At 43.8% G+C, this 21,788-nt stretch overlaps 1 protein-coding gene across 1 annotated transcript in view; it reads right to left on the reverse strand.

Annotated features, from left to right (window-relative positions):
• Window positions 1–21,788, reverse strand: part of KCNQ4 (potassium voltage-gated channel subfamily Q member 4) — a 135,204-nt gene that overhangs the window by 44,233 nt on the left and 69,183 nt on the right. Inside the window, exons 2-3 of the mRNA XM_063312280.1 lie at window positions 12,798–12,888; window positions 3,416–3,542 (exon numbers count right to left, since the gene is read on the reverse strand). Coding sequence (XP_063168350.1) covers window positions 3,416–3,542; window positions 12,798–12,888 — 218 coding nt within the window. The remainder of the gene's footprint in view (window positions 1–3,415; window positions 3,543–12,797; window positions 12,889–21,788) is intronic.

Consider the following 21,788-nt stretch of genomic DNA (forward strand, 5'->3'; position numbering starts at 1 on the left):
CCTTACTGTCATGTGAAATGAGTGCCATTGTTTGATAGTTTGAACATTCTTTAGTGTTTCCCTTTTTTGGTATGGGGATATAAGTTTATTTTTTCCAATTTGATGTCCATTCTTGTGTTTTCCAAATTTGCTGGCATATAGCATGCATTACCTTGACAGCATCATCTCGCAAGGTTTTGAACAGTTCAGCTGGGATGCCGTCGTCTCCTGCTGCCTTGTTATTAGCAATGCTTCTTAAGGCCCATTCAACCTCACTCTTCAGGATGTCTGGCTCTAGCTCACTGACCACCCCGTCAAAGCTATCTCCGATATTGTTATCCTTCCTATACAGGTCTTCTGTATATTCTTGCCACCTTTTCTTGATCTCTTCTTCTTCTGTTAGGTCCTTGCCATCTTTGTTTTTGATCATAGCCATTTTTGACTGGAATTTACCTCCGATGTTTCTAATTTTCTGGAAGAGGTCTCTTGTCCGTCCTATTCTATTGTCTTCTTCCACTTCTGCGCATTGCTTGTTTTAAAATAATTCCTAGTCTCTTCTGGCCAACCTCTGGAATTTTGCATTTAATTGGGCATATCTCCCCCTATCACTGTTGCCTTTTGCTTTCCTTCTTTCTTGGGCTACTTCTAGTGTCTCAGCAGACAGCCATTTTGCCTTCTTGGTTTTCTCTTTCTTTGGGATATATTTTGTTGCCGCCTCCTGAACAATGTTGCGAACGTCTGTCCAGAGGTCTTCCGGGACCCTATCTACTAAGTCCAGTCCCTTAAATCTATTCTTCACCTCCACTGCATATTCCTTAGGGATATTAGTGAGCTCATATCTAGCTGATATGTGGGTCTTCCCTAATCTCTTTAGTCTGATCCTAAATTGTGCAAGAAGAAGTTCGTGATCTGAACTACAGTCAGCTCCAGGCCTTGTTTTTACCGACTGTACAGATGTCCGCCACCTTTGGCTGCAAAGGATGTAGTCAATCTGATTTCGGTGTTGTCCATCTGGTGAAGTCCATGTATAAAGCCGTCTCTTAGGTTGTTGGAAGAGAGTGTTTGTTATGCAGAGTGAGTTGTCTTGGCAAAATTCTATCAGCCTATGTCCTGCTTCGTTTTGTTCTCCCAGGCCATGCTTACCTATAATTCCAGATGTCATTTGACTGCCCACCTTAGCATTCCAGTCTCCTGTGATGAAAATAACATCTCTTTTAGGCTTGTTGTCCAGTAGGTGCTCCAGATCCTCATAGAACTGCTCTACTTCAGCTTCTTCAGCATCTGTGGTTGGGGCGTATATTTGGATCACTGTGATGTTAGATGGCTTGCCCTGAATTCGAATTGAGATCATTCTATCGTTTTTTGGATTGTATCCAAGCACTGCTTTAGCCACTTTACTGTTAATTATGAAGGCTACTCCATTTCTTCTGTGGTCCTCTTATCCACAGTAGTAGATCTGGTGGTCATGTGATGTGAAGTGGCCCATTCCAGTCCATTTCAGTTCACTGACACCTAAAATGTCAATCTTTAATCTTGACATCTCACCAATAACCACATCCAATTTGCCCTGGCTCATAGATCTTACATTCCAGGTTCCAATGGTGTGTTGATCCTTAGAACATCGGATTCGCCGTTCACCACCAGCACCGTCGGCCACTAGCCGTCCTTTCGGCTTTGAGCTAGCTGTGTCATCAAGTCTGGGGCTAGTTGAACTCATCCTCTGTTCCTCCCCGGTAGCATTTTGACCGTCTTCCGACCTGGGGGTCTCATCTTCCGATGGTATACCGACATATCTCTGGTTGTACTGATCCATTTAGTTTTCACGACAAGAATACTGGGGTGGGTTGCCATTACCTTCCCCAGGGATCGCATTTAGTCTGACCTCTCTGTCATGACCCTCCCGTCTTGGGTGGCCCTTCACGGTTTAGCTCATGGCATCACTGAGGTGCTCCAGCTCCAGCACCACAAGAAGGTAACAATCCTTTGCTGAAGTGTCATATGCTACTCAAATGAAAAAAAAGGAACCTTTGTGAGATGCCTTTTGCACAGATTGCCTGCTCGGCAGCTGAAATTTTCAGAGGATAATATTCTTCTAAATTATATACTTAGTACATGGAACTTGACAACTGGACAATGTAAATGGATTCTCCATGCCCTTACTAGGGCCAAAAGACTGATATTGCAACATTGGGAAGATAAATGTATGGCCCCATTTATTCAATGTATTGAAGACCTGACTGTACTTGCTACCTACAAGTGGGTTGCCTATAGATGTAGGCTTTGAATGGACATGTATAATGAAATATGGAACTCATTTATACAAATTACAGAAGGTTAAAGAAATGATAGTTATATTATCGTATTAGAAATCTATATGTCCTTGAATAATATTTCTGTTAGATAAGTGTATGTGTGTCTGTGTGTGTATATATATATATTTGTAACTGGTTACTGCTATAGTGACATATTATACTGAGTCTTTTTTAATTTTTGTTGCACTTTTGCAAAGCACTTTTAATGTTTTTTCCCTGTCTCTATGACAATGTATGTATCTCCATTAGTATTATCACTGTGTTTTGTTTTTTTCTCTTTCTTTGTTACTAAAAATAAATAAATAAATAACAAATTATATGCATCCTGTAAACATTATGTATACTTAATATTTCATAATCCCTTTTTTTTCTCATTTTTTCCCAGGAAAACAAGGCTTGGGAAAAGTTGAAGTGTTTGCCCCCCCACCATGATCTTTCCCCTGACTTCCCATCCCCATTCCACTGAAGAACCACCGGAAAATCTTCACATACACCCACCTTCCCAACTATCCAACCTACCAATAGGGAAGACTGTCTTCACTGCACCTTGACACTAAGCAACTTAGAATCTCCATACCATGAATTCCATGTGAAAGGTGAAAGGTCCCCCGTGCAAGCACCGAGTCACGTCTGACCCTTTTTATGGGGACGCCGCTTTTGCGACATTTTCTTGGCCGACTATAGAGCGGGTTGGCTTGCCATTGCCTTCCCCATTCGTCACCTTCCCCAGCAAGCCGGGTGCTCATTTGACCGACCTCGGAAGGATGGAGGGCTGAGTCGACCTGAGCCAGCTGCCCGAGAGAGAATCCAGCTTCCACTGAGATTGAACTCGGGTCGCAGGGAGAGTTTTGGCTGCAATACTGCCGCCTACCCCTCTGCACCACACGAGGCTCCATATCTTGCCTGAAATAAAATGACTTTTCCAGCCGAATAAACAGTTGCTACCCACAGCTGTCTGGAGTACAGGGTGATGGACCTTTACCCCAAAACGATGCTGGCAAAAGGATAGATTCTAAAAATGTGCTTTTTCCATTCCCCTTCCATCATCTCCCCCCACCCCCCGCAATGCGGGGGCACAAGAAGAGTCCTTCCGATGTGCCTCCTCGTCCCCACCAGATGCTCACCGATGACACAGAAGGGCTTGCGGGCAAACCGGAAACGGCCTTGCCACCCTCGGTAGCGACAGCAGCAGCCAGCCGACCAGACTCGGATGATGTACTCCATTCCAAAAACAACAATCATGACAAATTCCTACAAGGAGAAAAGAATACATGGGGTATGAGTAGGAAGAGTGCTCACAGCTTATTTGAAAGATCCGTGTAGCAATAACAGCACTTAGACCAGTGTTTTTCAACCTTGGCAACTGTCTGGGGAATTCTGGGAGTTGAAGTCCATGCATCTTAAAGTTGTCAAGGTTGAAAAACATTGACCAACCTTGGGATGGATGCAGAAGGGGGAAGGGAAGCTAAGCAGGGTCGAACCTGGTTAGCACTTGGATGGGAGACCACCAGAAACACTAAGGCTGTAGCTTAGACTGGGAAGTGAAAGGAAAAAACAAACTTCCCAAAGAAGGCACTGGCAAACTATTTCCATACTTTTGCCAAGAAAACTCCATGGAGTCACCAGGTGTCAAGCTGGACTTGAGGAAATATTTCTATTACCTTTACCTTGTTTTAGAATCTGATTGTTTGCCGTCCGATGAACTGGGATTAGAACTCCCAGTTATTACAGCCAATGCTGAGACTCTCGGCATTAATGAGAAATGAGTTACTGCAATGGTATGTGGGAATGACCTTGGGAGACCTTGGGAACAGTTGGATAAGAGGCAGCTTAGCCTGCAGAAGGAACGGGGGCATGGCAAATGTCTCAGAAGGAACCCTCCCTTGTTTCTTGGGCTGTAAAGGCGAAGGGGAAGGAATGTACTTTCAGACTTGCAAGATTCTGTTAATGTAACCTTACCATAAAGTAGAATCAGTTCATCTGGTCATGCTTCCTGTCTGGACTATCTCACAAGGCTGACAGTTACATGCATTCTGGTTAAGCAGATTTAGTTCCATTCTGCAACTGTTCCTCCTAATAGCTAAATAGAGAGCCTATGTAAACAGGCCTTCTTTCAATGTCAGAGGCAATTAGAGGAATTAATTCTCTAAATCTGCATATTGCCAAGTCAAGTTATTTAAACCCCCTGAGTTACTGCAAGAAGAATCTGGAGTGCCTAAAATTGCCAAATGGCAGGATATTCCATGAAAACATCTCTTATGTTCACCAGTTGGTCCAAATGCATTAGCAGCATCTAAAACTCCTGGAGGATTCTTAAGTCAGCAATATATTTTAATAAAAAATTTAAAAGTACAGCAGGTCCCCGGTTTAAGAACAAGCTCTGTTCCTAAGTCTGTCCTTAAGTCGAATTTGTATGTAAGTCAGAACAGTTATTTAGCATCAGTTAGCCAAAGGTTTGGCTTAGTATATAGCATATATTTCACATTTCTATGCACATAAAACACTTAAGAAACACTTCCAAATACACAAAAACATCTTAAACATAATAATACTCAAAGTAGTATTGTGCATTTAACCCAAAACATTGTACTTAACTCAAATTTTTGATATAATAGTCTTTATGGCAGTCCGTTCTTAACTAGGAATCTTCTGTAAACCAGAAGGTTCTTAAACTGGGGACCTGCTATATTGCTGGGGAGGATATTAGTTACTTGCAAGAATTCTGAAATAAAGAACTGGACTGTCCCCTGTGCCATTACCCAATGGCTAATTGTCTTGTAGAATATTCAGAATGTTTCTTATGATCTTAAGGTGAGACTAATTCAAACAAAAGGTTTTTTTTCCACGTTACACTCTTGAGAACATTTTAAAAGGCCTGGCTGTCAACCTGTTAGCCCTTCGAGGTAGTCCAGACAAGAAGCACGACAATGAATGTTAGATCTATCTTTACTGTAGGGTTACACAAACAGGATCTTGCAAGACTGAAAGTATTCTCTCCTCCTTTCCTTTTACTGTCCAGAGAACCAGGGAGGGTCCCTTCTGAAACACTTCCCACACCTTCCTTCCTTCTGTGGACTGAGATACCTTTTACATGCTGGTTTTCCAGTCTGTGGCTTTTCCTCCTGTCTCCCAAGGTCATTCCCACAGACCATTGCACAACTTCATTATTCTTGAAAAGTGTAAAATGGCTGACAGGAGACTTACTCCTACGATATGGGTTTGTCCCAACACTGCCCTCTTTCCGTTCAAACAAAATCCATCAGTGAGTTCAGCTGGTGCAGGAAGATCAATACCATTTAAAGATGCGAATGTACTTTTGAATTATATACCAACTACTTGGAACTTACCACTATGAGAAGACTTATGGATGTATCACTATATGAAGACTTAAGCATTTAATCGAACGGTGGGGGGTTGGGGGGCAGAAGTGGGGATTACTTTTCAATGTCAGAATGACAGTGTGAGCCCAGATTTAATACCCAGGATGGCTAATATGTGGTTGCTTTCTGTTTACAAACTGACTCTTTATTGATGTAATAGAAAAATGGATCAATATTAGGCTGAATAATTTCCCCTATGCAACATAATGTTTTTGCTGTTTCCTTTTTAGCTTCCCCCCCCCTCCATCTGACCACCTTTCTCTTCTTTCCTTTTTTAATATTTTTCTGTATTTTAAAGCTAGCAAATACAAGGAATTAAACAGATAGAGAGGAGTTCTCCTTTTGAATACCAAAGGCTGGTGGAATCAGGGCCGCAACTACAGGGGGCAACCGGGGCATGTGCCCCGGGCGCCCTGCTGGGGCGGCGCCAAAATGAGCACTGGTGGGGTGCCAAAATGGGCGCGGAATCCATGTTTGCCCCGGGTGACACAGACCCTAGTTGCGGCCCTGGGCGGAATAAACAACAATGAAAAAGTTTGGATTTCACACCCCATTTGCACATTTCCAAAGACATTCAGCAATCTGGTTCCACTGGATGGGAAGAAATGTGCCCTGAGAATGGTCAAACAAGAGTCAGCTTATGTACTCCCTACCAAAAGATCCTCTTCCTAGCAGGGATCTCAATTTCTCTCTCTTCTTCTATTTTATAGTTGCCACCGCAGCATGATGACCCAGCACTTTGACCAGCCCACATGGAGGCCACAATCAGAAATGAGGACTCCAAAAAGGGCAGGATGGCATAGGGAGCTGCTTTCTAAATATAAATGTGCTCCTTGCAAATCATTGATCCTCTCCATGCAAAGGCTGGACCTCAGATAGCAAAGAAGTCTTTGGAGCCGAAGGTGGCATTTTATGCTGCTTCTGCAAATTCACTTTTGAACAGACATTTTGGGGACACATCAGGAGAGAACTTGGCACGCAAAGGCCTCCGTGGATGCAACACTCCCTCGGAATGATTTGCTCTCCTGAAATGGCCTTTTTAGAAGTTGCCTGGGGCGTAAACCAACTGTCACTGGCGGGCCGATTATGATCCTTTGCCCTCACTTGAATCCCTGGGATGTTATGGGATGCTCACTCAGGTAAACTGTTCAGAGTAAATGTGAGGCAACGAAGGATGGATAGCTGAGGTCCAATGAAAAACAAAGTGACTGTTTATGGGGGGAAAAAGACCACTGGAAGGAAGTGGGGTGGGGGGAACAGGAGAAGAAGCAAGGCAACAGGTAGGGGAATTGAAGGGGAATCCATGACATTTGAGAGATCAGGTCTGATGTTCCTGAGTTCTCTTACACACCTGGCTAACGAGTACGGCCTATGTTTAAGGATGATGGGAGGTGGAATCCAAATGAGGATTGATCAATCAATCAATCAATCAATCCTTTTGATGGCAGCATTAAACTGGTGCACTAAATCAAGAAACTCATTCTGCAATCTTCCATCCTCTAAGGCTGGCCTGGCATCCTCTTTTATGTCTTTCCAATATCAACAGTTTCTGTTCTCTTGTGTTTTTCTATTTATTCCTCAATTCTTTATCACAAGTTAACTCTAAGATTTGAGGCTGCCCATCATTTCTGTACATGCATAATCAGATTCTTTTGAACAGCAGATGCTTCATATTCTTTTTATTCTTAGTGGAATATCTCTTTGTTAGCCATCCTGAGAACATTCTTTTGTCAGAGGTGAACTCTCAGTACCCTAAATCAGGACAGTACAAACTGAAGTGGAACTGGAGCCATCAGAAATTTGAGGGGTGGGGAGCTCCCAGATCCATCAAATTGTCATTTTTTTATTGGGTGGATGGGGGAAACTATTAAATATTATCAGGAACAACCAAAAAAACTTTTAAGTAAAGTGATTTCAATTAATTGCATCTCATTAAATCAAAATGGTGAGAGTCAGTGTGGTGCAGTGGTAAAGGGGTTGGACTAGGACCAGGGAGACCTGGGTTTGAGTCTCCACTCAGCCACAGAAGCCCTTGGGTGACTTTGGGCTAGTCCCTCCCTCTCAGCCCAAGAGCCAGTGTGGGGCAGAGGTGAAAGTGCTCGAGTAGGGGTGGATGGACCCAGGTTCTAGTCCCTCCTTAGCCCAGGAAGCTCCCTGGTTGACTTTAGACCAATTCCTCTCACTTTCTGCCCACTTTACTCAAGGTGGTGTTGTTGTGGGGGAAAATGGAGGGAGGGAACCTTATGTACATGACCCTGAGCTCTTGAATGAAAGGCCGGATGGACATCTGATAAATACATACAATTACCTTTTGTGCTAACTCTACCTTCTGTCTGGTGCGCAGCACGCAACATTCCACTCAAGAGCTCAAGCAAACAGGAAATGCAAAATTCTGCTCCTGCAGGCTTGCCCCCCAACTGGTCCATCCCTCCTTGCATGGATCAGAAAAGGCCTGTTTTCCTGCAGTGTCAGCTGTGGCCTCCTTGTCACCTCCCTCTCTATTTTTGTACAAACAGGTACCTATTTTGCTTACTATGGGAAAGTCACACAGACCTTCTTAATTTAGTCTTCATCTCAGTCAGAAAAAAACCAGCATCAGCCATTTCTGAGAGTTTGGGGGAAAATGTTAAATATATATATATATATATATATTTCTTTCTGGGATTAGCCTGCCTGCCGGCCTGCCTGCCTGCCTGCCTGCCTGCCTGCCTGCCTGCCTGCCTGCCTTCCATCCATCCATCCATCCATCCATCCATCCACTCACCCACCTACCCACCCACCCATCCACCTATCTCCTCCCTCCGTCCCTCCCTCTTCCATCCATCCATCCATCCATCCATCCACTCACTCACCCACCCCCTGTGCAGATAAAAGCAAGCAAGTTGTGCTGATGGCTGAAACAGACAAACAGTTTGTCTTTCTACTTCCAGCCAGACCCCTCCATGAAATGGGATCCGCCTTCCTTTCCTACTTGCTTCCTGCAAATAAGTAGCAAGAGATCATCCTGTTTCCGACAGCAAAGGCTTCATGAATGTTTCTGAATGCTCCGGGTTTTTTTTTCCTGAACTCTGACTCATGCCCTTGTTGATCATCCCTTGTCTCCTCTCTGGCCTTTTCACTTTCTAACCCTGCCATGTCCATCTGGTGTCCTTCCTCTTGCTGCTGTGATTAGGCAATGCCTCCTCCTTGAAACCTTGTCCCAGTTCCTTGTCCCTTAATTGCAGAGTGAGCTTCCTTCCATCCCTCTACCCATCACTCAGTTTTCCTGATACCTCCCAGCCCATTACATTCACTTTTCCAGTTTCACCCTCCAAAACTCCTTGGGGGGTCCTCTTTCCACAATCAGAGCTGCCGCATCTCCCTTGCAGGGGCTTCAAAATTCTCCTTTTCTGCTGGAGCTTCTTAAATCCCTCTGTAATCAAGGCCAAACTCTTCCTCCTTTTATTTGGTGGTGGGGCAGTTGGGACAGGGACCTACTGCTTCTTTTTGACAAAGTGCCATATGCCCCAAAGATACTGGACAAATCAATCAATAAGTAAAGACCTAATCCAGTTTGGTCTAGCAGTGAAGGTGCTGGGCTAGAAACCAGGAGGCTGTGAGTTCTAGTCCCGCCTCAGGCACGAAAGCTGGCTGGGTGACCCTGGGCCAGCCCCTCTCTCTCAGCCCAACTCATCCCACAGGGTTGTTGTGAGGAAAAGAGGAGGAGGAAGGAGTATTAGGTGTGTTCGCCACGAGATGGGACAAAAATAAAAATACAATAAATAAATACATGTTAATATTCCTCTCCTTCTGCCACAAATTATGCTTTTTCTATTAGAGTAATAGAAATTGTAAACTACTAAACTAGAAACTACTAGAGTAGTGGAAATTGGGGGCTGCAGCACACCCACCAGGAGGAAAATTTAAATGTTTTCCTTTTTTTGGCCCTGCCAAATCAATCTCTATCCTTTTGCTTTCTCCTGCACACAGCTATTAATCCCAGCCATAACCTTCCATTAGTGCCAATGGGAGATTTCCTTCTCACAGCAGGGCTGTGCTGGAGTGGAAAAGGATTAACTCATCCTTCCAAAATGCAGTAGTTCCCTCTTTATATGTATATTTTTAATATAGTAGCCACTAGGAGGCAGCACTGGGTCAACTTGGTCTGGGCTCAGAAGCTCAGCAGAGCTGGGCCTGCTAAGGATTTGGATGAGAGACTAGGGTGAAATCCCAGGATTGGAGGCTAATATGAGGACTCGGGAAATACAGCAAACAATTGAAAAAGCATCTCAGGGGGAGACTCCACATTGTGCCAAACGGCTCCCATAAAGTGCTGCCATACTGTTGCCAAGAAAACTGCACAGATCCGTCCCCAGCGTTACCAGGAGGAGTCAAGCTCAGCAGAAGATTTTAGCAGCGGAGTGTATGTCCTGCAGACTAAACACTTTAGGTTAAATCTGTGGATCAGGCAGCATTTTAGAGGCCAGGGAGAGGGGCAACTGAATAATTGAATTCATCAAATGTGCTCAAGGACCTCCGATGGGTGATGGTTCAGCAGCAACTTCTTTCAAGGCCAGCCAAGACCTTTGGCTAAAATTTCTAGGAGTCTGGGTTGCGTTTCCTCTCTGCCATCCACCCACCCTGGTTGCCCCAGCTTGAGATGGCCTGCTTTCATTTCTTGAAGAGAGGTCTTCACAACAGAGCCTCCTCTCAGTCCCAGATGGTTTGAGATCCAGCAGGAAAGGGACGTTTCCACTGGAGAAGGGAACAAGTGCTCCCATGCATTCATTCAGAGTTGCAGAGCGGAGCAGCCTAAGTAACTCCCTGCAGGACTGCCCCGCTCATCCAGCCTTGGGGCTCTGCGCCTCTGGGACCATTTCTGCTTTGGCTCCTGAAGAGGACAAGCCTTGCCCAGCAGGGTATGGTCACAGAAGTCAAGACAGAACCTTGACGGTGTGACTGAAGTCCCACCCATTTTTATGGGCATCATGGCCACCGTGGCTTTTTAAAAATTTTAATCTGTGTTTAAGAATTGTTAAAATAATGACATATAAAAGATAAAAGTCTACACTGAATTGTGATAATCAAGTGCAGACATACTCTTTGGAAAGATTATTGGGAGCTGAATGATTTGGAATTGAATCTCTACCCTCCAGAGGTTCAATTGGTCCTGACCCTGCTAGCCTTCTATTATATTTTTATTTTATTTATTTATCAAATTTATATGGCCGCCCATCTCACAAGAAGTGACTCTGGGTGGCGTGCAGCAAAAAAATATAAAATACATGTCAAACACAGTCAAAATAAAAAGTTAAACACACACACACACACACACACACACACAAGAGATTAGATCGGCAAGGGAGCCACCTCAAGATCTCTACGGCATTAAAAACCTGCTTTTTCCCCCAGGCATTCAGGCCAGGTTGTTAGATGCGTCCATCTTTGAAGATGCTATGATATGGTTTGACAAGCAGATCTATGTATGTATGTTGTTTAAAAATTTTCTTTTTAATGATTATTTTTGTAGACTGTTTTTACTGTCATGTTAGCTCAACAGAGTCACTCCGGCAAGTGGGCAGCCATTTAAATAGATAAGGAAGCAAACGAGCAAATAAATAAACACTACATATTTATACATATAAATATTATAGGTTTATATTTATATTTATTTATTATGTTACATAATATAATATATATTGTATTTATATTTAAATACGTATACATTTAAATATATTAATATTTCAGTGGGTAAATCAGTGTTTCTCAACCTCAGCCACTTTAAGATGGATGGGCTTCAACTCCCAGAATTCCCCAGCCAGCATGCCAAGGTTGAGAAACACTGGGTTAAATGAATTGAGCAAACCAACAAGAACAGACTAATTAAGAAAAAGAAAAGACTTTCATGACAAGTGTAAACACCTATCATGTATGAAGTTAATTCAGTCGTTGGGCTCTGAGATCCAACAGCTGCAAGAGGGAAGGGCTGCACCTCTGCCCACCTTGTTCCCGGTGCACAGCAAGCGTGGCGCTGTGGGTTGGTGGGGGCAAAATATTTCCAGGCCAAAGAACCCATTCAATCTGTTTCTGTAGGAGCTGCAGGCCCATCGAGATCTCATGAGGAAGGAAGGGGCAGGACCAGTCTGCAAGCTGTAGCTGGGGGTGGGGGGTAACTCTATGCTGGCTAATCACTTCCTGGGGTAAGGCTGTGTGAGCGCAAGCATGTTGGGTCTTGCAAGGATATCTCAAATCTGATGCATTTATGGATCGGAAGGAGGGCCAAAAGGGACTGAGAAGAGTTTCTAGCAGACTGGACTGTTGGGATCCCCATTTTCCTTTAAGCCTTTCAACAAATTAACAGGGGTGACCAAAGGAGCGGGTCAAAAAACTCAAGAGGGTGCCCACAACCAATTTTAACATGCATCAGTTTTCCTGAGTCAACCCTGGAACAAAACATATGACTGCAAAACATAGCTTCAAAGCCTCAGGGTTATAGGGAGGGGTGTCCAAGGTCCAAGTTTTAGCTTGCAGGGACTCTCTTGCCTTATCCGATGTACTCTTTCCCCAAAAGTCGCACCCGTGCATTCCACCGCTGGACACACCAGCAATCACAGCCAGGGCAGGCAACACACTTAACCATGTCAGGCCAAAACTTGACCACAGCACTTGTATGACAAGCTAAGCCTCAGCATTGAATTAACTTGGAAAACTGAGCTGATTTAGTGACCAACCTAAGTGCCTCCCTGGATTGTGTGAATCCAGCCTGTGTGTATTTTTGTGAAGGGAGCTTAAAACAACTGCAGAGACTGTGTGGTCCTGGAGTCCTGGCAGATGTTCTCCACCAACCTGCCCCACCTCACCCCCTCTGCAGCAATGAAAAACGATGACTGTAAGAACCCCACACCCACCTACAGAGAAGGTGGGTTCACACAATACACTAAACTCCAAAGTTCAGTCACTAAGGCACAATACCACATTTACAAGACAAGCAATGCCCAAAGATTCACCATTCGCCCAACATGCTGAGACAATGGCTGGTTCCTTAGAACATGAGGAACCTCAAATGACTCAACCTGGTTTTAGCCAAGCATCAAAGGAAGAAAATCCCAGAAGGTGGCTCAAGATGGAAGGAGGAGATCTCCCTTACCAGGATGAAGAGATACTCATTGGCAAATGTGTGGTGCTCAGGAATAGTCGAAAACACAGATAAAATCAGACAGCTGAAGACCAGGAGAAATCTGGAAGGACAAAGAAGAGGGGAACATGGGTTAGCCCAAGCCAGAACCCCCCAATATTATTGTGTCATGTGAACATGGCACCTTCTGATACCACAATTGCCTGAGAAGCAAATCTTGGAGTGAGTTGTGCCAGGGTTCCCACTCAAACTGTGCCAAGCCTGATCAAAAAATGTGATTCTTCCCTGAAGGCTACTCACGATCCTCTGGGGATCCCAACCCACAGCTGGAGAAGACAAAAACCAAAGCCCAAAACATCTAAAGAGGTTGGGGAAGTGTCCTGAAGACAGCAGAATGAAGCCTGAGGGACACAAGTACAAACTTCTTCACTTATAAAAAGAAGTCAAACCTACAGCTAGCACTTGACACTAGTCATGTGCAAGCACAATGTTAGAACTGCATTTGATCAAGGGTTGAATGTGAATCAGCAATGTGATCTGGCTACAAAAAAAAAATCACTTTTAGACTGCAATAATAAAAATATGCTTTCCAAATTATGGGAAGGATTAGCTCTACTTTATTCTGCATTTGTTGGCTCCCATCATGAGGGCTTGTCCAGTTCTGGACACTGTGTTTTATGAAAGATACTGAAGAGCTGGAACAGCTATAGGGAAGATCAAGAAGGATGATCAAGGGGCTGAGATTTACAGAGCTGGGCGTGTTTTGCCTTCACAATAGGCCTTTTGAAATGCCTGAAGGGATGTTGCATAGATAAATTATTTGAATGATAATGATTATTAGCCTCAACCTCTTTTTTGTCATCCAGGAGCACAGGACTTGGAATGCCAATCCTGAAGTTCCAGGAAAGAAGATCTAATTGAATGCTAGGAGAAAATGTAAGAGCACTTTGATAAGAGAACCATTTCCCCAGATGTAAATTGAGCGTGTTCAGACAGAGGACGGACAGCCATCCCGGTGGGATGCTTGATTTGGGATTCCTGCACTGAGCAGGTGGCTGGACTTGATGGCCTCTTTCAACAGTATAATTCTGTGATTCTCTCTCATATGTGATGCAAAACAGGTGGGGTAGGAATGCTGGGTTAGCTGAGAAGGTGACCAAGCCCTAAGTTAGCAAGCGGTGGTGAAGACCTCCTCCTAAATGAGAACCTGGGGAGTTCGTGAAGAGCAAAGAAAATTGTGCCGGGTTGGTGAGGTGGTGAGGGTGTTGAGACCCCAGTTCTAGTCCTCCCTCAGCCACAAAAGCTTCCTGGGGGAATTTGGCCAGCCCCGTCCTCTCAGGCCCAGCACCAGGGTGGTGTAACGGAGAAGGTGCTGGACTAGGAGCAGAGAGACCCAAGTTCTAGTTCTCCCTCAGCCATGGAAGCTCACTTCTGGCTGGTCATTTTCTCCCTGTCCAACCTACCTCATAGGAGTGTTGGTGTGGAGAAAAGTTGGTGGAAGGAGTGCTGCATGAAGGTATTCATCTAACACATAAACAAAACAGTGAACAAAAGTGGACCCTGACCACTAATAAAGCAACTGTGTTATTTGTAACTATGAATGAAGTTCGTTCCTGTTATGGAACTGAGTACAGGTAGTCCTTGACTTATGACCATTCGTTTCGTGACCATTCAAAGTTATGACAGCACTGAAAAAAGTGACTTACGACCAGTCCTCACACTTATGACCAACACAGCATTCCTGCAGTTACATGATCAAAATTCAGGTGTTTGACAACTGGCTCACACTTACGATGGTTGCAGTGTTCCAGGGTCACATGATCACCATTTGCAACCTTCCCAGCCAGCTCCTGACAAGCAAAGTCAATGGGGGAAGCTGGGTTTGCTTAATGACTGTGGCAAAAAAGGGTCATAAAATCGGGCATGACTCACTTACCAACCACCTCGCTTAGCAACGGAAGTTCCAGTCCCAATTGTGGTTGTAAGTCGAGAACTACCTGTATTTGAATCTTAGGATCCTTACGTCAGAAGGGGCCCTCGGGGCCATCCTGTCCACCCCCTTTGTCCAATGCAGGAATCCAAATTAAAGCATTCCTGGTAACTTTATACCCAGCTTTTGCTTGAACACCCCCAAAAATGGGGAGCCCACCACTTCCCTTGGTAACTGGCCCCATTATCAATCTGACCTGTCAGGACATTTTCTCCTGACATCTTCTAATTCCCTTTTCCTTGAACACCCAACTGAGCTCCTGCTTCCACCTTTCCCAAACCTTGGGGAACCGGGCAGCAGCAATGGAAGGCATGAGGGAAGAGAAATAGGACATTGAATTTGAGTCTGCCATGTAACAAGAGGCTGGCCCAACTCTTGAGCGGGGCTGTCCTCACAGAAGTTTGCTCCATTCCTCAGTGGCAAGCACCACGGCAGGTCCAGACCTGTTTTGGCTTGCAAAACTTGACTTATGTGGATCAATGCCCATCTATTCGGATGGAAATGAAAATCACTGCCTGTCGCCCTTCGTTTGGGAAGGTGCCATCACTGCTGACATCAAGCAACAGCACCAGGAGCAGCATTCCTTGCCCTCTTATCTCCCCCACTCTTTGACATGTGCTTTGCTTCTTTCTCCTGCCTTTTGGGCGCAAACAATTTGGATCCGAGCAGCCGCTTAGTCCATAAGCACAAAAGTCTATGTTTCAGGCATCTCCGCCAAACTGCAGGTGTACACTTTGATGACAGATGGCAGCATGAGACAATCAATGGCGCTGGAGAAACTTCTGATCATTCTGGCCTTTGATCATAACAATAACTTTGATTTGAGAGTTCTGGACTCAAAATATCCTGAGCTTGAAATGATTGTTTAAGAGTGTCAGTTGCTCAGGAAAGAAAAAAATAAAAGAACAATAGTAATTTAAAAAACACCCTGTGCTCTAGGCCTTTGTTCCACAGGTTTCATTTCCTACTTTTTCCCCCCAAATACACACCAACGATGGAATGCTCAGGTCTTAAAAATTTTCCCACTTGAAGCCAATCCACTCAAACCGCAACCCTTGTTTGGGTTTGAGCACACTGCCATTAGATGGAAGAGCTTCAAATCTCCCTCTGATGTGTGGGGCAGGGGGGCTTACTATTTTGGAATGCTCCCCACAAACACATAGAAAACAAATCCTTGGCAGTTAAACAAAGGTAGCTAATACCCTGAGTCATACCCAAAAGAGAGAGGTTCTGCCCCAGATCATTCCTTTAGGAGCTAGCTTTTTAACTGCTGGATTTTATTTAATTTTCTAAGCTGATCAGCAAAGAATTTAAAAATCAAGGTTCTTAGCCTATCACTACCCATCAAGATACCAGGACAGGATTCTACCCAACTCTCATTCTGCAGAGATATGAATGCGCATGGGAGAAGACATCCATGCTTAATGGCAAGTAGAGATAAGTATACTTCATACTTACTTTAAAATTCTAAGATGTGTCTAATATCATCATCATCTAATATTTCCTCCTAGAACTCAAGTGAGTGGTCATCAAGAAAAGTGACATCACTTAATGGTGATGGAGGAGTTGAGGACTACCAAGAGGAGACACCATACAAAGTAACCTTGAAAGAGGCCCTTTATTGCAAGACATTTGGGCTTTCTTCCTTCTTTTCAACTATGCTCACCCTAGTGAAGGTGTTTATGCATTTTCTGCATCAGAATGGGTGAAAATAAGCCACTTTTTTTGGCGGTCAAAGACAGAACCAAGGACTCAAGAATGAAGTTTAAGGAATATTTGCAGCCCTGATACTGCAGGTGGCAAAAGTGATTCTCCCCTGCAACACAAACACACCACACTTTTTTTTTTACTCTTCTGACAAACTGGCCAAGTAGGAAGATTAGGCTGAGAGAGAGGAGCATCATGGTTGAGCTTGGTCTACATCAGTGTTCTTCAACCCCAGCAACTTTAAGATGTGTGGACTTCAGCTCCCAGAATTCCCCAGCCATGCTGGCTGAGGAATTCTGGGAGCTGAAGTCCACACATCTTAAAGTGGTCAAGTTTGAAAAATGCTGATCTATCTGGCACCCTCTTGCTGGGTTTGACAATAGTTCTCAACCCTCCCAACCACAGCCACATAGCTGAAATGACCCAATTAAATTAGGGCAGTAGAAGTGTATTGGTGTAACACGTTTGCCTTGCTGTCTTAGGGAAAGAGCAGATGCCCTGAATAGGCACACACTCATTTGGAAATGTCTGAGTTTTTATTAAGAGAAGCCCATTCCATTTTAATGCCATCTTTGTAGCCCAAAAGCCAACTTTTTAAAAAAGTGCTGAGAATCTCAGAATGCTGAATCCTGCACTTGAAGTCCTATTGGAGGGGGAAAACGAACAAATTGAGCTATGTTGTGCATCTCTAACGTAAGACAAAAGTGGTGGTTGTTTTTCTGTACAATTTCATGGAAGCTGTTTCCCTGGAGATTTATGGTGCTAAGCATATCTTTCTCTGTGTAATGAAAAAAAGTATTCTAAGAATTGCAATATTTTCTTGGCAAGGCCTTCCTCTGGCTTATATCGTTGTGGTTATTGATGCTACATTTTTAAATTATTATTATGGTATATGGAGGAACTCTGGATTGAGACTGATCTCCAGCGTTTCTCAAACTTGGCAGCTTGAAGATGTGCGGACTTCAACTCCCAGAATTCCCCAGCCAGCGTGATGTAAAAGACTTGTGGGGCTACCCATCTTAGAACTAGAACTCTGGGCAGTTAACAACCAAAATATAAAACCAATATCATGCAAAAAATAAAAGCAGATGGGCTGGAAAACTTGTGGTTGGAGGAACGAGCCACAGCTTTAGCATGTTGACTTATCCTTGTACAGCAAAACATTGGAGCATGGGGTAGAACCTCTGCAGCAATGGTTTGTCAGTCTGTTGGGTAAGCCAAGGGCATCTTTGGAGTGGTTAGAAATGTCAAGATGTCAGCTGGAACCGTGTGATTGTGCACTAAACCTGGGTGGGGCTTTGATCACATCACTGCAGCTGCCATCTTGATTTTTCTGCCCACTCCCGACACCCCAGGTGTTGACCCAGCTCATGCCAGAAACTTCCATCTTGAATTTCTGCAGAAAGGCGTTGCTGAGATATGAGCTCCAGTATAATGCCTTGCTGATCTCTTTGCTGGTCCTTTGCAACTTTTCAAGCTCCTAGTCCTCACTGCCTGCACTCCTTACCTTTGAGAGGTTGAAAAAAGGACTAACAGCTGGCCTGACCTCCACTTTTTTTCTGTGGAACATCTGCACATTCAATCCAGGATGGCTCCCCTGGCAGGCCACCATTAGCCAAATTCTGGCCAAATTCTAGCATTCAAGGTAAAATTTTAAAAAGATGGAATTTGCTGAATGCAGGCAGTCTCAAACTGTGGGTTGTGACCTTCAGGGGTGCTGCAGGCAGTTGGGGGAGCCAATATTTTTTTTTTTCACCAGGCCAGGTTTGCATACACAAAACTGGAGGCTATTGAAACTCACTCTGACTCAGAGTTGGAGAAGCCCTGGGAAGTAGCAATTAAACTGACGACAAGTGCTATCAGATAGTCCTCAATTTACAACCATTCTTTTAACGATCGTTGGAAGTTATGACAGCACTGAAAAAAAGTGACTTACAATTGTCACAGTGTCCCTGTAGTCACATAATCAAAATTCGGGGATTTGGCAACCGGCATGTGTTTATGAAGGTTGCAGCGTCTCAGGGTCATGTGACCACCACTGGTGACCTTCTCAGCCAGCTCCCAACAAGCAAAATCAATGGGGAGCCATGTGATTGGCTTAACAACCATGGTGACTCACTTAACAACTGCGGCAAAAAGGTTATAAAATCAGACATGACTCACTTAACAACTACATCACTTAGCGAAGAAGTTCTGGCCCCAGTTGTGGTTGTAAGTTGAGGACTACTTGTATTCTGGCCCAGCCCTGACCCCTGAGAAGCACTGGTTTGATTCATTTATCATTTTAGAGCAGCATTTCTCAACCTTGGCAACTTTAAGATGTGTGGACTTCAACTCCCAGGGTTCCCCAGCCAGCAAGGTTGGAGGGGAACTCTGGAGTTGAAGTCCACACATCTTAAAGTTGCCAAGGCTGAGAAATGCTGTTGTAGGGGATCCCAATAGCCCCATGCTTGAGAAATCCTGGCCCAATGTGTTTGGCACCCCATATTGCATCACCAGATGCAAAGCCCAGCAATCCAGATTGTGCAATTAAATGTTAAGTCACAATTCCATACAACCCCAAGGAAGTTTTAGTCTCCTCCTCTGTCTCAACGCACTTACACACTGGTATTTATTTAATTACAAGTCATTTTAAAGAAAATATATAAAACAAAAACAAAATCCCCAAACCCAGGAAAAAGGAAACACCAAAGATATAATTAATAACAAACAATAATAAGCCAAATGAAAAAGGGAAAACCATCTAGGCGTATCACCTGTCTATCAGGTACTAAACAATATATGAATATTTCAGATCAGGAAAGAAAACCTGTATTCTTGTAAAATATCATGAAATCGGTACCAAGGGAAAACTACAGACTGGCTTATCTATTATAGGAAAAAAGCTATTCTCATATTCTCACAGGAATTAGAATTCAGTGAGTGGGTTCAGAAATGCTAAACCAGATTGGTTTTAATCTTGGCTTAAATCTTTCTTTTTTCTGGCTCAGTGTGTTGAGTGAATCCACCCTGTCTGGTTGGTTTATGTTCAAAGTGCTGAACAAATCCACAAGGAAGGCTCATTCAGGAGCAAAGTTAAGTGTGTTCTGTGAACGCACACTTTTTTCAGAGAATAACCACTTCACTTCTAACTGCCTTACGGATCTCTTTTCTGTCCTAAGGTATGATTTTTATTGCTCGCTTGTTGAGATTTCGAGCCTGTCCGCTGGCTATTTTACTAGCTCCAATAGGTTGGATTCGTTATTATTGCTTTTATCTCTTTGTTACAGTTAACCACCTTGGTTTCTTTTTTTCAGCCGCCACTAATATTAAAGAATAACAATATTCAACTCTATATGGCGCCTAGAAGCCTTTTGGTTTCAAATCATAATTAAAAGGTTAAATAAATATTTGAGTGTTTCAAGTTATGTTGGAGAAAATGTCAGGAGGACAGTTTGTTCTCTCTCTCTCTCTTTCTTTCTTTCTTTCTTTCCTTTTTTTTCCACGTATCTTTTGTTCACATTTCCAATTACAACTATGACAGGAAAGACAAATTTATTCCGTTAGCCAGGTCACGTAGAGAATACTTGGGGGGTGGGGATTACACTCCAAACTCTGAGTTGGGGATCTATGAAGGAAAAAAAAAAAGCTACCTGCACTCAGAAATACACACTGCATCAGGGGAATCAAGAGAAACCAATCCCTGACATGCTAGTTTTCTGCATGCAGGCAGTTAAGAAAACTTGGCCACTTGATTCGGCTGACCATATAAACAATACCCTGCAGCAACATTCATTTTGTCAGAAATGCTAAAGAAATGCAAGTCAGATCCTTCGGCCGGCTTGGAAGCCTCTTGCACCAAGTGGGAAACTGAAGCCGAGTCTGAAAGGTGCTGAAAAACGGGATTTGAAACTCACTTCATGCTGCGTTGGAGAAGGCCGTGCTTGAAATACAAACCCAACGGATTTCAGTTCTGCCGATACTGGTTGTTTCTAAAAACTGAGAAAGCCGGCTGTCCAGCTAAATAAATCAGTGTCTTTGCTTTTCTTTTGAGAAAGGGAAGATGGGGGATCCTGACAAAAGGCGGGAAAAAAGCAGCTAGGAGAAACCTCCACAGCTTTCACAGGACGCTGCAACAGATCATGGAGCGTGCAAAAGCTTTCATCAGTCTTTAAGAGAGAGGGGAAGAGAGGAAGGGACAGAGTGTCCAGAATTGCAATGCTTTCAAGGCTGAGTATCACCAAATAGAGCAGTGTTTCTCAACCTTGGCAGCTTGAAGATGGGTGGACTTCAACTCCCAGAATTCCCTAGCCAGCTATGCTTCTTAGGGCTGGCTGGGGAATTCTGGGAGTTGAAGTCCACCCATCTCCAAGTTGCTACAGTTGAGAAACACGGTAATGGGGGTTGCAGAATGGCCTCTCAGCTGCTGAAAAGCGGAGCCTTTTGGGGGTGGCACCCACATTTTGGAACTGCCTGCTCAGCAACTTACTCCTAATGGCATCAAAGGTAGCTTGAACTGCCTTCTCTGTGACTATTTGTTTCAGATTGCAATTGCTGTCACCCTGATACAGCTCCACCAGCTTTTCAGTGCTGCCCAACCTCCATTGCATTCTTCCGGCAACTCATAGCTCTTAATGGCATGGAGGTATTTATAATTGCTTTCTGCAAGACCACTTATTTGCTATTAAAATTACTGTCTTTACTGTTCTATCTGCCATTTTTATTTGTCCTTTTATTATAGATGTTTTTTCCTCCTCCTCCCCCTTATGCATTTTAGTATTTTAAGCCATCAACCTTACTGTAGCCATCTCATAAATGGGAAAATAGAAACGCTATATATAAAAACAAAGGCGCTCCAGACATGGATCGAGGTAGGAGCCAACTCATAGTTGTGGGCTGCTGCCAACATTGTGAGCTTGTGGCAGTCCAGATCACTTGCATTTGTTTCCCCTCATGCTACATGGTAGAAAATGGCATTATTCTGATCCCGTACGCTGAACACCCCCATCCGTCTCTTGCCACAAGTCGCTTCTGCTAACAATTAATCAAAGATGTGCACAGCTCCATGTCTGCTATCTGAATAAAACCTTTTGCTCACAAAAGGAACTGCAATATCCCAAACTGAGCCAATCTGAAGTGTCAAGGCAAAGCCCTGTGAAAGCACTCTCCCGCTTTCTTTTTATTACTCAGGTGCCCTTAAAACAAAAAAAGTGTCTTTGGCAAAATTAGCGGAGGAACGAATAAAAGGGAAAACAAAGATTGCTGAAGACAAAGAAACGAGATGTGTGCAAAAATATATTTTCCCCCTGATCCAGCAATTCTAAATA

This window comes from Candoia aspera, chromosome 10 (assembly GCF_035149785.1).
Source record: "Candoia aspera isolate rCanAsp1 chromosome 10, rCanAsp1.hap2, whole genome shotgun sequence".
Taxonomy (NCBI): Eukaryota; Metazoa; Chordata; class Lepidosauria; order Squamata; family Boidae; genus Candoia; species Candoia aspera.